The following is an 18,840-nucleotide window of genomic DNA, read 5'->3' on the forward strand; positions in this document are numbered from 1 at the left end:
AAGTATGATTCTATTAGGGTATTACTTACAGCAGTTTTAACCGATTTAAAATTGATGCGTACACACAAGATAGAATACTAGAAAAGAGAAATAGAGACATTTCAAGAAATTATAAAGGAGGTAAATTTTAACATTTCAATAGAATCAGCCTACAATTAATTGTATTTATTTCGTAAGTAAACCATTCTTGAATTCGCAGCAAAACAAGGACTCTTATCAGCGAATATTCAATTTGCAATAGTCTAAATTCTCTCTTGGGCTTATGCTATTTACCATAAGTAAGATGTAAAAACTAATTATCAAGATTAAGCCTACGCTATCCATAGAATCATCTCCGTAGTCGAATTTCAATCTATTGGAAGTACTACTAGCAAAACAATATCCAAAGTCATGAATAATACTAGCGGTTCCAATGCAACCGCATATCCTGAAACAGCTTCACATCCATTTATAAGTCTTCAATCTCATGTACCATTTATTGCTTATGTGATACTCCTTATTGCCACAGTTGTTGGCAATTGTATGGTGATTGCTGCATTTTTCATCAATCGATCATTGCGCACTATTTTCAATTCACTTTTATTCAATTTGGCATTAGTAGATCTATTTGCGGGTATATTTCGCATCGGATTTATCACTCTATCATTAGGAACAATCCACAACGGTTCTTGGCCATACGGTCCAACATTATGCAATATAAATGGCTTAGTCCATAGCGTTGCTTTCTCAGCTAATGTTCACACATTAATGACGATTGCTATTTTTCGCTACCTGGTGGTAGTTCGCTACAGAAAAGATTGGATCACCCGCAATACTGTTATTGTAGTCATCAGTCTAATTTGGATCTACAGCTTGCTATTAGGATTTCTTCCCATTATTGGCTGGAATCGCTATCACTACCAGCCCTATGAATATACTTGTTTGCCGGATTGGTATCGCGGCAAAAGCTATTCTATCTTTTTAACGATAGCTGATTTTCTGATTCCAATGCTGGTATTATGTTACTGTTATTTGGCGATATATAATTTTATCAAAAAAAATAGCCAACGTATACGAGCCTTTTCTATCAATGGCAACGAAGCTGCACTACAGCAAATTATTCACCGCGAGACAAAAGTAACACAAGCCATGTTTATTATCTTTATAACTTTTGTTGCTTGTGTAGCTCCCTATGCTATTTGTATTTTTGTCATGTTGTCTATTTTTCATATTTGGGTTGGTGCACATGTTGCATTTTTTTGTGGTTACATGGTCAATCTAAATAGTGCTATTAATCCTATTTTATATGCAATATTCTATAAACACTTTAGAGCATCCTTTTATCGTCTATGTTGTATCGCTCATAGGCGTGCTAGCATGATCCGTGGCAATCGAAGAATACTAATATCAAACAAGGTGTATGCTACTACTACCAATGGCAATCAAACTTGCCCGATAATGAGATCGACCATAAGATCCACCATAAGATCGAAAACAACTGAAACACTATTACAAACTGCACATTAAGCTGTCCAAATAATTCCATCAATAATTCATTTTTAGCGATAATTAAACCATCAAATAGCGCTATCAGATTACAAATTGTTTTAGCATTTAAGAAAATTGGCTTAATACGTTATTATTTTAATTGGTACGATTAAATTCACATGTGTGTGATTTTGTTAATTTACTAAAAAGTAATAACTTCTGCTTTACTCGTTATGAATCATGAATAAACTGACCCGTAATTCTACAGTCAAATCTTATAAAAGCTATGTATATTACTCTTTTGGATACAGTCAAACAGATTAGGTTAAAATTTAAAACCATAGATAGTAGAAGAAAATGAAACTGAAACGAAATTTTCATTCTACTTGTATTAATGTCAATTATTGTTAAAGTAGAATTCATTAAATACTACAATGACAACATTCCAGATTGCATTGAATGATTTCTTTTATATAGTTGTATTCAATTCTAGCCTGCTATACCTGCGAACCATGTTAGAGAGGCAATCATGCTGCTTTATCTTAATTTTGTTCGTTAAATCTTACTTTTAGCATAAAATTAAAATTATCAGCCTTAAATAATCACCTTCTTCAATATCTTTACTGATCAAAATATTAGCTAGAACAGTGATAGACTACGTTCCTATTGATTTTCAGGTAAACATTCCTTTAAGATTCTCACTATTTTTGCATCCTGATATCCTTTTCTTAATATCAATATTGTTAACTACAATTCTATCTCAAATCAATATTGAAATATACACGTGATCTCATCAATTAACTTGCGTATCAATTTATTAATTGATTATATTATCATCCTTTATTGTAGATTCAGCTACTAAATATTAATCTAGTTTAGGTATCATAAACGCTCAGCCACGTATATACTTAAAAAATAGAAACGACGATGCCATCTTAGCATATTATCCTACTAACGATCGATATCTGTACAAATGTAAATATAAACACATATTGAAATCTACCTTATAGAAAAGTCAATATGTCGTAGAGATACCACTTTCGATATTTAATTCTCAATAAGATCGTTAAAAAATTTATCATATGTACTTTACACTTGCCTTCGCGATATACTCATACAATAAGACTATTCACTAAATAAAAATTTTTACAAGAAATTGGCCACAACAACGAAAATATTAATGTCCATTTATTATGTATTCGCGCAAAGACTTCTCCCAAACAATTTACTATTATTTATCAATGATAGTGCTAAGCGATCAATTTACTGTAAATAAAAATATCTTAGCCAAGTTGTTGTTTCAATTTAAAGTTATAATTGTTAATTTATCTTACCCTGAAGTTATTCTGTATCATCGATACAAGTAGTGTAGTAATACCATTTTAATGGTAGCTATCTCAACGAAAGGTATCCATATTATTGTAATAAATACTATATACTAATAGTACGAACACAGTAAAACATTGTTCATTGTTAAATCATACTGTATCATTAGAATATTATTATGGTTATTAAATTATTGGTATCGTCATTTCTATCACAAAGTTATACTTAATTGTATTTATGCACAGAGTTCAATCTTTTTTCTTTTTCTCAGAATTAGTAGTTTGTATAATGATGGAATAATGTATGTCAAATAATACAGCCAAGAAACTTTAATTTCTTGTAAAATTTCACTATATTACATAAATTGGTTGGTCTACTTAATTACCGAGTACTATCTGCCTTCAGTCTACAATCGTCTAACCTATTACACAAGGTTTACGATTTATATGCAATATGTATTGTGGATATCATCTACAAACAGAGCTTTTTAATCTGATAATTTAATGTATAATTTAAATTACATTCACTCAATCTTATAATCTTAATAATAGTACAATAAAGTATGTTAAATACTACGGCTAAAAATTTTTTAATTTCTTGTAAAATTTTACTGCATTACATAAATTAGTTGGTCTGCTTGATTTTCAAGGACTATCTACCTTCGACCTACAGCCGTCTGATCTATTATACAAGATTTACGATTTATATATATAATATAAACTGTATTATGAATATAATCTGCAAACAGAACTTGTATAATTTTACACGCAATTTGAACTAAATTTACTCAACCTTATAAACTTAATAATCATGCAATGAAAATATATCAAGTAGCAGCACTACAGCTAAAAATCTTGAATTTTTTTGTAAAATTTCACTATATAACATAAATTAGTTGGTCTACTCAATTACCAAGGACTATCTACCTTCGACCTACTGCTGTCTAACTGATATATTACGATGCGAAGAGACTTATTGGAACCTGAATTACTTAGCTACGATAACCAAGATCGTATGCGATGACAAGTTCAATCTTGAAGCCCATGAAAAGTTTTGATCATTAAGGCTCTTATTTACAAACTTATGAATGTGAAATAAATGTTCTACAATTTCTAGATCGCTGCAGAACTATGGTAATAACTTAATTTTTTTCAAGGATCATTCTTGTGCGAAAATGAGGAATAGCAAATTATGTTACAGAAATGTAAGGATGCTATTTCCGGATGTGATTAGCAGTCTTAAACATTTTCTTTTGTGGATAACTGATAAAATTGACTAGTAGATAATAATGCAATCGTAAATATTTTAGTAGATGAGAAAGTCCATTTATTAACGCAGTTCTAAATAAACAACATTGATCAAGCGGACGAGTGTATGTAAGAAATCCATGCTATTTCATTATTGTATCAGTATTTCATCCTTTCTTCGATACTTTTAAAATGCTTGTAATATTCAATGCCTCTCATAAAACATTTTTGATTATCTAATTGTGAATTGCAAATACCATTTTTGCCATTATCTTCAATTATAATTACTATTCGATTTTATTGATGCGAATTTTGGCTTATGTCATTTTAACACGGTAAAATAGACTTACTTGTTAAAAGCATGGTCTGAATTCTTGTGGTGTAAATCCATTGATTAAGTTAAATGATGGTAATCCTGTTGATATTTATCTACTATGAGCACTTAAAATAGCGATCTGATTATTTCGCAGATGAAGCAGATTTTATTCATCAATTGCTGAATACAGGAAGTCAGAATAACAAGTAAGACCTGTACAAACTGCATTTTGATAATTGTTATGCAATATTAGTTACTTATGCAGCATACTCGTATATCTATTTACTCCTATGGGCATGATTACCGTCGATACATATGCGTACATATCGGCAACTATATATAACCTTAAACTGTGAATCAAATAAATTACCATTCTTACAGTTAAGCGTAAATGAAAATGTTCTATTCTCTTCAATCCTGAAGGTTATTATCAATAGTCAGATTACGGACCATATGGTTAAGGATAAGTCTCAAAATTATTGAATTGATTGCTGTGTATGTATGTTAGTATAGAGATACCACAATTAAAATAATAACACTCATACTTAAAAATTGAAAATTATTGATTTACAATGCAATCATAATGATTAATAATTCATAATTAAATCATTGCTAAGACACACGGTCAACATGTCTGTGCAATAGCATATCTCATCGAAAATAGAAAAAGAGAATTAGAATTACTACCTCAAGTAATGGAATGCCGGATTGCGACAATTTCATTTTCATGTTTTTTCCCCATTTATATCCAAGTTTATTGAACTGTATTTCTTGTCGACTAAAGGCGATTTATTAAGTAATATTGCTTTCCTTTAGTCATTTTTTAATCTAAAGTTTATCTCCTGGAAATTTAGAACAAGACACATCTATATTCTATTTATAGTCGATTTTTAACTGCATTAATTCGCGTACTAGTGTTGGTTAATGTTACAGAAGTCGTTACGAATATAAAATATTCCGATAAACGATTATTCTTAATCAGACACATCATTATAGATAAATTCAGTAGCCACTGGAGATTCATCACTTTTACAACGGAAACTCTTAGTGGAAATTCCGTTTCTCGGTATTAGACTAGGTCCCTTTGAGGGAAATTTGGTCCTTCTTGTCGTCGTAGCTCTTATAATATTCGTTACATTGTTGTTGCTATTACTTGTTAAAGGAATGGCATCGTCTCTCTTCCAACGGAGACTAAAAATGCGGATGTAAGCACGTTTAAAGCGATCATTAATGAACGGATAGACTATAGGATTAATGACACTGTTGAGATTAACCATCCAGCCACAAAAAAATGCCATCGCTCCACCAACCCAAATCTCAAATGCCGAAAGTAACAGAAACATACAAATACTATAAGGTCCAAAGCAAATAACAAATGTAGCAAAGACGATGAACATCGCGCGCGTAACTTTAGCTTCGCGGGCTGCTATTTTTTGTAAAGCATTATTGTTAGCGCCACTAAATGAAATACCACGAATACGCTGACTATTTTTCTTAACAGTCCAATAAATTAATACATAGCAATAGATCATGATGAGAAGGGGTACGGTAAAGATAGCTACCATGACAAAAATAGGAAAGCTTTTATCATAATTCCAATCTGGCAGACATGTCTGTTCTAGTGGCTGAAATTTATATCGATTCCAACCAAAGATGGGCATCAATCCTTCGATTATACTGAATATCCAAGTAACACAGATAGAGAGTGTTACGGTAAATCTAGTCACTAAATGGCCTTTAGAGTGGACAACAACGAGGTAACGGAATATTGCCATGATTAGTAGACAAAAAATATTGGCCGTAAAAGCTACACCTTGGATCCAGCCCCCAAAATCGCATAGGGCTTGACCGAACGGCCATGTCCAACCAACTACTCTCGTCATCCCAATAAGATTGAATCCCATTCGAAATATTCCAGTAAACACATCGATCACAGCCAAATTCAAGAGAAATAAATTGAAAGTAGTAAACAGTGATCGTTCAATATAAAAAGCTAACATAACGATTATATTACCAAGAATAGACAGGACAGCAATAACAACATAAGCAGTGGCTCGAGCGATCATTTCTTCCTTAGTATAGGGTGGAGGAAAGTGAGGCACAGTAGCATTCATAGAAGTTGGCAATTTTAATGTCTGATTAGCTATACTTTGATTAGTGCAATTGGATAGGGTTAAAATTGCAGTCTGATTAGTACAATTCATGATGTTTATGATTGAAAATTGTATATAGTATGTTATATAAGATAGTCAATTCAATTTTCGTTTTCTTCCTCAATTTAAATTTCACCCAAGGCTATCGAGTTTTAAATAAAAACCACGGTAATCATGGAGCGCAAAAAATACCATCAATTCCGTAAATTAAATACTTGTTTCTTCACTTGTACCTTGAGTAATAGTCAACTTGTTAATTTTTCCACATGGAATGTTTTCTCAAGATCTACCTCTTCCCTTCACATCTATAGATAACTAAATTCAAACGGTATCAGCAAATGATCCACCACAAATATAGAAAGGTGACTTGTTTTTTCTGCTTAATACAAGCAGTAGCGTTAAAACAATGCAGTAATTTATTTAATTTATATACAAAAATATTACTAAAGAAGGTATTTTAATTTAACTAATTAATCACTTGATTTAATTATTCTTTTCTGATACTTTAGCAGGCTTAACAATTGGCCAGATAATCAAGTTAAGAGGGGACGGGAAATATCGGTCTTGATTGATTACTCACGTAGCATTGATGACAGAATATCCCTATTGAGGTCTATCATTGCAATATGGTCTACTACATTGGTAATAATGATTCTATTTATGCGCTATAATGTAAAGTGAATAGTTCTAGATCAATTGACTTTATCAGGAATAATTTACAGGATGATGAGATAGATTAAAATGATCCAGATAATAATTATGCTGAAAAGTTGATTAATCATATATTTTTAAAATTATTGTCGATATGTACAAATTGCAAATCATCTGCAAAGAGTAGTGCAATTATCGGTAATTTAAAGCCAAGAGAGTAGTATGGCTGCAGGATTTAATGTTGTTACAAAGTGTATATGATAAAATCTTTCTTTCAGCTTATTTTCTAATTAAATATAAATGTGCATCCTGTATTCTATAATTAATGACTCCTAGGTTATAGCACCGCTAGGCGTATGTAATTGGTTGATTAACAATACAATTAGTTGTGTGGCCATGTGATGAGTTGATATGGCAATCTTAGAATGATGATTTCTCTACATTCACCTGTGAGAGAAATCTTTCTACAAACTAATAGTCAATAAACAGGTATCTATTTTAATACAGCAATAATATATTACGGGTATCTCTATCTCGAAATTATTTGCCGTTAAGTATACATGATAAAGGAAATCAAATTTACATTTCACAACATCCTATTTTTGCTGCCAAGAATTTTCCTCCAAGAAAAGTTTGCGTATGCTTTACCGTAGATCAGATTGGGTCTTAACAAGATCTTTTTCATGAAGTTAAGAGAATGTAAGAATTCAATATCAACTTGTTATAATAATTAAGCGAGCTCATGTGATAATAGAACATATTTGCGTAATAAGGAGCAATACTGAATTGTTACTCTTAACATCGTGACTTAACACCATCGCATAATCGGTAACTTGTTTGCAGAAATATGGATAGCTATTTATTGAAGAGATTTCAAGTCTTGTTGATTTCACATCGATAGCAAGTATACTGGTACAATCTGTCAATGAGGAACTTTAATTAATTTTAAATTTATGCTTTCAACGCCTATTAATAGTAATAACTGATGATATGTCACGGATATATTAAATTAGTAGTAATGCAACAGTGATAACAAGTCGCTTGCTAGAAAGTATAAAGTAAAAGCGCACTCAGTCGGTAGGATGGTATTTAAATGTTTCCCAGCGGGTGCGATATCTACTACACTATATATCATATTTTAGGATACACCTATAAAGAGGAAAATAACTATTTCTGCGCTAAAACAGGCGAAATAATATCCTTCGCACTTTTATAACAATGCTACGAGAGTGAGACTTCAGATGAAGTATATTGAACGTATTAGATTCAAGGATCTCTCAATATGATCAGAAAATTTCCAAGATATTCATTCAAGATTTCTATTACCTTAGTTACAGATCTTATTAAGATTTTAAAACAAATTTGTAAACAATATAGCTAAATGTTTGCACTTAACGCGGCAATTTCTGAACTGTATTAGTACCTGATGTTGGCTAGTTTTATTGGGTCAGCATAACCTATCTATTTTCCCTCACCCTAGAGATATCCAACAACTTGATAGTTTCATGTGTTTATTGGAGTACGTTGAGGTAGGGGCTTGTTATAGTAGTTCTAGATATTATTCATTAACAATAATTTTTGAAGTAAGGGTTATAAATTGAATAGTTAAAATTTAATAACCTTCTAAGAGTGATCTAATGCTTCTTCGATACAGATAAATGAAGAATAAATTATAGAAAAGATGTAGCAGTTTTATTTGTATAAGAGCAATATCGACATGGTGAATAAATAATTAATGGCATTGAATATTTGAATTTCAAGCTTAATGATATAACAAGTTTTTAATCGCACATTCATTATTAAAGCCATTTGAAATGAGTTGATATACCATTTTTTATATATTTTTGCTACTGCAATGATGGCTATAAATATCATAGTTACTGTAGTGATTTAATTTCCGGCATAGGTCCTACGTTACCAGTATAGTTGATGTATGCTGCCTCTAAATTTATCAGATTCGTAATTATTGATGTTGCAGTGGAATGGATAAATTCCTATTACATGCTACCACGTATAGGTGATCAACTCTTCAATAGGCTCAAACTAAAATTGATATCTATATCTTCACTTCATCTTTATTAACTGTATATTTGTAGTATTTCTTCTTTAGAAAATAGGTCTGTGAATTGCTTTCCCATATCTTCAAATGTAATATCGTATAGTTTTTCTTTTAGTACCCTCCTCTATAGTAGCGATTGCTATCAACGTAAATAAACGGCATTAATCCCTTTATTATCTGATTTTCCAACCTAAGTGCTTTTAAAATTTGGATAATTCTGTCCCATAAATATACGAAGTCAAAATTAGGGAGATCACCTTCACTCACTATTTAGTAATCAAGTACCTTCAATATTAGAAATTAAACTATACTGTAGTCAATAATATCAGTCTCATCTATCTGCTATCTTGCGGTACTTCACATAAGGACCAATAACAAAGGATTATTGATCAGTTAGCTTCCTCCTTTAGTAGATCTATTGAAAAACTCGGGCATAAAGCTAAAAGTTGAACTATATGAACTAAATGAAATGATCGATACAATTTTCAATTTATATCACCATTTATCGGCTTTGTAGAGCTACTGATAGTCCTATGAGTCATGATATTATCATCTTATCATGAACTTTTAGAATCATTTTAACGATTGTGTTTTTATAATAAAAGTTCTTATAAAATCTTATAAAACACCGAATACTGACAGAATCACTATGGAATACTTTCAACTAATTTGACTAGTACTACTGTTGAGAAGGCAAATTATTGGCCTTTCAATGTCAGATTTCAACCAATAAAACAATAATCAAAGTTTTTTTCTTTAATATGATATCTACATTCCGTCAATATAGTAACAAAACTACGCAAACATAAATTCGCATATAAAAGCGATACTCTTACAACCTCATAATGTTGAACATCACGATAGTTTTGTATCGCAGCCTAAACATTTAAGGTATTATTCCAGTCTGACATTTGTATATAAAAGAGAGAATACAACAATACAATCTAGAAAAGCTATCAAATACGTTTCTCTGAAGTACCAAAGAATAGATTATCGTTAACTGATAGGAATTTTAAGGAATATTACAAATACACCGGTAATAATTCTTTGTAACGCTAACTCTAGACTTAATTATAAAAAAAATTACCTTCCAGAAATTCATTAAGCAGAATAAATCTCATTATTACAGTATGGTACTATTTTATTTTGAATCAAAAAATTTTAATATAACATTAACAGTACAAGAAGTTTAAGTCAATCATAGCAATAAGATCTAATTGCTGAACTTAATACCTGTATATATATACTCGTATTCGGGTATATATTCAGTATACAACTAGCTAGAATTTGGCGAAATCATTAATCTGACCTTTATAGTATACAAATAAATGAAAATTGGCGAAATCATTAATCTAACTTTCAGTATTGACCATAACATACCGTATATATATAGTAGACGTGTAAGTGGAAAGTGGCGAAATCATTAATCTTGCTTGCAAGCATCTAATAGACATTAAAAAATATCATAATCACAATTTATCGTACTATGATGCTATCGCAATAATAAATTAACCTATGGAGATAAAGTGTAGGATCTAATTTGTAGACTTATATGTTCAGTACGTAAACCTGCTGAAGTCATTTAGTATTGAGCCTTGTAGCATCATTTCCACATTGCACCCACTGACTGTAAACATAACCATACTTACCACCTAAAGTATAGGATATACCGTAGTTTTTATTTCTAAATTCTCATACAATTTACTGAAATTCTGTCTATAACACCATACGTCGAGACTTTTACAAGAATTAATTATTTCTGTCTAGAAACAATCAATCGTTTCAAATATACGTGTACGTATGTTGGATTTGAGTCCATGTATTAAATTTTTAGACGATAATAAAGCTTTGTTCTATTAAATAAATTAAAGGAAAGAGCTACTAGCCAGTATTACATCAGATAGAATCTGAGAAAATATAATAAATTTGCTTTACCAACAAAAGAAAAACAATAAATATAACGTGTTGTGATCGCCCTAAATAGAATTGGTAGGTAAGAAGAAACCGCATCATACTATAGTCATAGTTTATCATTTTGAGGTAGCTTGTTATTATGATAATCAATACTTTTATCCTTCGAAATAGCTAGTATTTACTTTAAGTGTATCAGATGTTTCTGTCCTCTATTATTAAAATATGCAAATTGCTGTATGATTTAAATAACAAAGAATATTGTTAGTAAAGGAGTAATTGTACTGAAAATTAGTAAAGTTAGTATTGGAAAAATTCTCCAATACCCGCTATTAGTGTAAGGTATCAAAATTATCGGATACAGTACTCAGCCGTGTAAGCGAAAGTTTTATAGAAATTGCTCTAAATTGAAAGGGCTAAATATTGATAGCATTGGATAATAGTTACGAAATCTCTGTAAGATATTCCACCTAAAGTATTCAAACAATATAGATTGACGACGTGATTACTAGTATTGTATACTGAAAAGAATACTGACATAGCTAATTATCAAATTGCTACTACGAAGAAAAAATGATTAAGTATTAATCGGTTAAAATTCTAAAGATAAAAGACTTGGTTACAATTTTAACGGTTTACATAGCAATTGAAAAAGCACTTTATATAAATCAAAGCTATACAATATTACTTTATTGTAGATTAACAGCTTGTTTTGGTGTAATTTATTTCCTTCCCATTAAAGACTAAATTTACTTGATCTGTGTAAAAAGAATCAGATACAATATTCTTGTTTTCAAGGCCTGCTATTGAAAAGGATTAAAACACGAGTATAATGTCTAATCATAGCCTTAGCTTAAATCAGACTAGGGGATTTACACCGTATACTCTTGCTGAAGCTCAAGTACATTTTACTGCTTATGTGATTGTGATGGTTATAGCTATCCCTGCTAATATAGTCACTATTTTTTCTTTTATCATCGATCGTACATTGTGTACCAATTTTAATCTCTTCTTGCTTAACATGGCTTTCATCGATTTATTGACCAGTTTATTTCGCATCGGTTTCAACGCTTTCTGTATTGCCACTATTAGAAATTCTACATGGCCATATGGTCAGCCACTATGTGATTTTGACGGATTTATACAAGGCGTTGTCTTTGCCGCTAACGTTTACACTCTCATGGTTATAGCAGTTTGCCGTTATATAGCAATTGTTCATTCCAAGCAGCATTTAATTACCAAAAAAATTGTCTATATTATTATTGTTATCATTTGGGTCTTTAGTTCCCTGTGTTCGGTCTTTCCTATCATAGGTTGGAATCGATATCGCTATCAACCTTATGAGCACGCTTGCTTGCCTGATTGGTCTTATGAGAAGAGCTATCCTATTTATATTATGGCTACCGAATTTGTTCTCCCAATGATAATTTTACTTTACTGTTACACCGGAATATTTATCAACCTAAGGAGAAATTCATTCCGAATGCGCACTGTTTCAGAATTGAACAGTGGCAATAATGAGGCCATGAAGAAAATAGCCCAGCGTGAGGGAAAGGTTACTCGTGGCATGTTTATCATCTTCTTAGCCTTCGTCATTTGTTTTGCACCATATAGTGTATGTATGTTTCTATTAGCTTCTGCATTTAATATTCCCATAGACAAGGGTTTGATGTTCTTTTGCGGATTTATGGCCAATGTGAATAGCTTACTGAATCCTATTATTTATGCTATCTTGTATAAACGCTTTCGGCAAGCTTACTATCGGGTGCTGTGTTGTTGCTGCAGTAAATTAACATTCAGCTCTTCATCGGATCATGCAGGATGCAGTAGCAATCACGGATTGCGATCATTAGCAATGGGTGCCATCGAAAATAAGAACGCCAATCATTCTACCAGTCCATCTATGAAAACTTCTAATTATGGCAGTAAAAAATATCGAAGGCGTTTTAGTTTCATCTACAACGAAGAGGACATTAATAATAGATAACGAAATAGATGGAAATTTTAAATTCAAATTCAAATGCAAATCTATAGATATTGAATGTATCGCAATTGCACATTTATGGAGCGGTGCTATTTATTGGCTGGACTGGATAAAATTCAGTGAAAAATTGGCTATCTTTTCTATCCGAAATTCATCGAAATAGTAATTTTATGAATTATAAACAAAAACATTTTGCTAATCCAAGAAGTTTCATCATCAAGTGCATATTTAATTTCTATATATTTAATACCTCGGATCAGTCAGAGGAAATTAAAAATTATTCTGTATTATATAAATTGAAAAGTACTGCTTCTAGCTAGTAGTTTCATCCTAACTATCAAAATTCACACATGCGATGTTTCTACTACTTGCCTTCTATCTTGCCGTTCAGAATTTCTCCTTTTCTGGTTCTTAGTTCAATTTTTCTTGTAATTTTTTTTGGAAAGTTGATTTAATGTATCGTGTACATACTGAGCCGTTTAATGTTGTTGGTAGTACTAACTTCCCATTAATTCTTGGACATTGATTAGGTATGGTACTATTGATTACTCAGCAGTCTTTGTAGTACTAACAATTTTATCTAATAGGATCGGTATATTCGTATATTTGTATTAGTAACTTACTATGGTTATCTTAATTTGTTTGCAAGTATAAAAGAGCATCTGAAAGTACCGGTATCTATTTGTCAAATTTTATTTTAGTGATACGATGTCGTCATATTGTAGATTTTATCATCGAAATACTGCTCGTACGTATACAGCAGATATACAATAATCTTTCCTTATTCTACTTGTATTAAAATTATGATATCACCTAGCGTAAGAGTATGCTTTTTGCCAATCTAGGATATCATTTGGTTAGAATATCATTCATGGCCGAGGAGATACGGTATTCATTAGCTTACTTGAACATTTTTCTTTGACCTTAGCATGCTACTTTGTAAAATAAGCATTGCCTGCGATTTGAATGCAAAAGCTGTTACTACAAGTGCGTTTTGGCTATTTTTAAGAATAGATTCGGTCTTAGGAATGTCCGTAGTCAATCTTAAGAATTTGGCCTTAATTAAACATGGTCGGACATTACTAACACTTTTACGAAAACAGATTGAAAAGGTGTTACTGTATATTCTTTCGGTTAGTTACTAAGACATTTTTGATTGTAATATATATATTCGAATAGAATCAATTTCAAATTGGTACAAGTGTATGAAATGTTCAGTAAATCTGATTATGATGTTACGATATGATCGTTTGAAGCATATGATATCATGAATTAATAAAAATTATGACAATCTATGTCTTAACAATTTCGTAATAAAAATTGATGTACCAACTTTGTGTATGGCCCATATAAAATGAGTATAATTATAATACAATACTTACTATGAACTGTAGTAAATGGACTAACTCTATTTTTATTTAGAAAGTATTATCTTATTCCATATAGTTATTATATAAAGTCGAAGTTTTTAAGCATTATCACGCATTTTTTCGTCACAGTACCGTAATCTTGGCCATGAATTAGCTTCGTTCCTATTTAGAAAATTCTGCTTACTGCAGCTAATACGATTAAGATATGAAGCTGATTTTCTACAGTAGCTATCAGTACCTAATTTTCGTAATATTACTTGGCTGAATGAAATACGTATAATTTTATTTCTGCTTGGAAAATATATTTATCTTATTCAATAAAACTGAGATATAAAAGGATATATGATAGTTATTAACGCGTAAATTTTCGTGATATCCACTTCGCTAAATGAACTAACTCTATTCTATTTTCTGATAGAGAATATTTCTCAGCTAACCAGATTTCAAATAATTGAAAATAGAATTGAGATTATAATTATTATTATTATGCTATTTTCGCATTAGTAGTCTTGTCAAGGGAACAACTCTGTTTATATTTAGAAACTATTACCCATCTTACCCAATGATTAGACCACTCTTTCAGTGGCGTAGCAAGCTTTCTGTAGTGGTTGAAAGTTATTCAGCTATAGTGCAGCCTTTAATTCGATCTTTTAAATTTTCAAGGTATTTATATTTAATTTAGCTCATATTCCCCATAAACAGATCATTTCCACCGTGGGCAATTAGCTCCCGATGTTTTTGTTCATTTTTACCGCAGTATTGAGCAACTTTATGTCTTTAAAATTTCTAATGCAAACCAACGGTCACTGGTAAATGTACACTGTACAGTCAATTCAACCAGTATACAAGTTACGCTGTAATAGTGGTCTATATAATTTGAATATGAGATTAAAATTAATATTGCCTTTTTACTCAATTTGCAATGCTAACTATTCTAAATCATAGCTAGCCCAGTTTCTATTTAGAAACGAGTGCTTACTGTGACCATTATAATGAAAATATAGAATTAAGATTATAGTTATCTACGAACTATTTATTATGCTTATTTCAATACAGAAACAATTATTTATCTTACCTATTTTAATGAGGATATTAGAAATTGAGATTATATCGTAGTTTTCAGTAAGTTATTTTTCGTGATACGTGTACGCATACTGTATAAGGGACCTGTCACAAACTTCGTTTGTTACTATGAATTCTTCTTCCATGATTACCTGTAAAACCTTCTACCGTATTATAAATCTACTACCAAGCGTCAATACTTTCACTACCTTGACGAAGGACCTTAGTCAACAGTAAGAGCTAGTTTAGAAGTTTACTAGGTAATATTACAGAAGCTATCTTTATTCAACTGTCGTTCCACTCCACAGCTTAAATTACTATCCTCTCTTTTTTAAGTACAAATGCGCTTACTTATATGCTTGTGCCAAGCCCCACCTGTACAATCTATTCATTATTTCCTATACCGTAATATAGTCTTTTTCTGTACACATGTAATTATATCTGTTTCTGTCCTCTATTATTAAAATATGCAAATTGCTGTATGATTTAAATAACAAAGAATATTGTTAGTAAAGGAGTAATTGCACTGAAAATTAGTAAAGTTAGTATTGGAAATTCTCCTATACCCACTATTAGTGTAAGGTATCAAAATTATCGGATACAGTACTCAGCCGTGTAAGCGAAAGTTTTATAGAAATTCCTCTAAATTGAAAGGGCTAAATATTGATAGCATTGGATAAATAGCTACGAAATCTCTGCAAGATATTCCGCCTAAAGTATTCAAACAATTTTAAAGATTGACGACGTGATTACTAGTATTGTATGCTGAAAAGAATACTGACATAGCTAATTATCAAATTGGTACTACGAAGAAAAATGATTAAGTATTAATCGGTTAAAATTTTAAAGATATAGACTTGGTTACAACTTCAACGGTTTACATAGCAATTGAAAAAGCACTTTATATAAATCAAAGCTATACAATATTACTTTATTGTAGATTAACAGCTTGTTTTGATGTGATTTATTTCCTTCTCATTAAAGACTAAATTTACTTGATCTGTGTAAAAAGAATCAGATACAATATTCTTGTTTTCAAGGCCTGCTATTGAAAAGGATTAAAACTCGAGTATAATGTCTAATCATAGCCTTAGCTCAAATCAGACTAGCGGATTTACACCGCTTGCTAATGCTGAAGCTCAAGTACATTTTACTGCTTATGTGATTGTGATGGTTATAGCTATCCCTGCTAATATAGTCACTATTTTTTCTTTTATCATCGATCGTACATTGTGTACCAATTTTAATCTCTTCTTGCTTAACATGGCTTTCATCGATTTGTTGACCAGTTTATTTCGCATCGGTTTCAACGCTTTCTGTATTGCCACTATTGGAAATTCTACATGGCCATATGGTCAGCCACTATGTGATTTTGACGGATTTATACAATGCGTTGTCTATGCCGCTAACATTTACACTCTCATGGTTATAGCAGTTTGCCGTTATATAGCAATTGTTCATTCCAAACAGCATTTAATTACCAAAAAAGTTGTCTGTATTATTATTGCTATCATTTGGGCCTTTAGTTCCCTGTGTTCGGTCTTTCCTATCATGGGTTGGAATCGATTTCGCTATCAACCTTACGAGCACGCTTGCGTGCCTGATTGGTCTTATGAGAAGAGCTTTCCTTTTTATGTTATGGCTACCGAATTTGTTCTCCCAATGATAATTTTACTTTACTGTTACACCGGAATATTTATCAACCTAAGGAGAAATTCATTTCGAATGCGTACTGTTTCAGAATTGAACAGTGGCAATAATGAGGCCATGAAGAAAATAGCCCAGCGTGAGGGAAAGGTTTCTCGTGGCATGTTTATCATCTTCTTAGCCTTCGTCATTTGTTTTGCACCATATAGCATATGTATGTTTCTATTAAAACCTGTATTCAATATTGAATTAAACAGGGGTTTGGTCTTCTTTTGCGGATTTATGGCCAATGTGAATAGCTTACTGAATCCTATTATTTATGCTATCTTGTATAAACGCTTTCGGCAAGCTTACTATCAAGTGCTGTGCTATTGCTACAGTAAATTAACATTCAGCTCTTTAGTGGATCATGCAGGATGCAATCGCAATCACGGATTGCGATCATCAGAAATGGGTGTCATCGAAAATAATAACGCCAATCATTCTACCAGTCCATCTATGAAAGCTTCTAATGATGATGGTAAAAAATATCGAGTGTTTTAGCTTCATCTACAACAAAGAGGACATTCCTCATCCCAGCCACTCGCCCTTGAAATGAGCAGCGCGAGGGTATTTATACTACTGTACTGTTAAATGACTTTGATTATGGGTTCATTTCAATAGCTCAGTATAAGATTCTTACAGTACTTTTTACCTCAAGATTTCTTCATGTAAAACGAATAGATCTAAGGTAGTCATTTCTGCAGAGTACTGATTATTAAAATAGTATTCGTTATATCGCTAAGGGTGGCCACTAGGCCTTTAAATTTTGATTTCATGTAATATTCTGATGAAAATTGAATAAACATAAAATCTTTATAGAGTTTTCTACACAGCCATTTTGATTGTTACATTTTCTTATAACGGTTACTATCGACAGAGCAAGCTTTGCTTGCATACTCAAGCGATCCTTAGACACATTATAATGATTGGTATAGAATTGACCACAGTACTAAGGACATTGAACCGCACTGTAGATATCTTACAGTACCTGTTAATCTTGACTTGGTATGTCCATCACCGTACATTAGTTATCGTAATGTGCTTTGGACTATTAACTAATCTTAATATAACATAGTACATTACTATTACAGGGATATATATATATAATACTATCTGTTAATTTTATTAACAAATTGAGCATAAACGTATATTTGACAGTTTCGTTTACCAACCTTAACATAGCATTAATACTGTATATAGTAACCATCCTTATTCGGTAAACATACTAATACGAAAGTTACTTAACGAAATTTGAATTGGTATAGAAATGAATGATCTCTAGGGTTTATGTAAATATTATTGAGAAGGTAGAAGCGATTGATACACATCAGGAGGTACTATTAGTTCTATTGCTCTCATGCAATTCGTAGTGTTACCCTACTGTAGTTCCCTGTCCCGGTTATTTTTGATTGCTATATATCATATAACAAAAAATGTTTCTAAGAGGATAATGTCAGTTAGTCAGCGATCTGATAGGCGAAAGCGAAGTGAACAACGTGGAAATACACGATCAGTACGTACATTAAATCAATCTGTAAGTAATATCAGGAATTCTGAAGTAGATAGTACTCCTAGAGATCANAATCAGCCAGCAGGTAATCGTAG

The 18,840-nt window shown here is 31.6% G+C and overlaps 1 protein-coding gene across 1 annotated transcript; it reads left to right on the plus strand.

Annotated features, from left to right (window-relative positions):
- Nucleotides 1-477: 477 nt before the first annotated feature.
- On the plus strand, nucleotides 478-17,553 carry TRIADDRAFT_951 (uncharacterized protein; the record flags this gene model as incomplete). The annotated part of the gene is made up of 2 exons (XM_002114557.1): nucleotides 478-1,116; nucleotides 17,332-17,553. Coding segments are annotated over 2 exons (861 nt in total), but the record flags the coding sequence as incomplete, so codon positions are not given.
- Nucleotides 17,554-18,840: the final 1,287 nt, after the last annotated feature.

The sequence above is a fragment of the Trichoplax adhaerens genome, genomic scaffold (genome assembly GCF_000150275.1).
Source record: "Trichoplax adhaerens TRIADscaffold_8 genomic scaffold, whole genome shotgun sequence".
Taxonomy (NCBI): domain Eukaryota; kingdom Metazoa; phylum Placozoa; class Uniplacotomia; order Trichoplacea; family Trichoplacidae; genus Trichoplax; species Trichoplax adhaerens.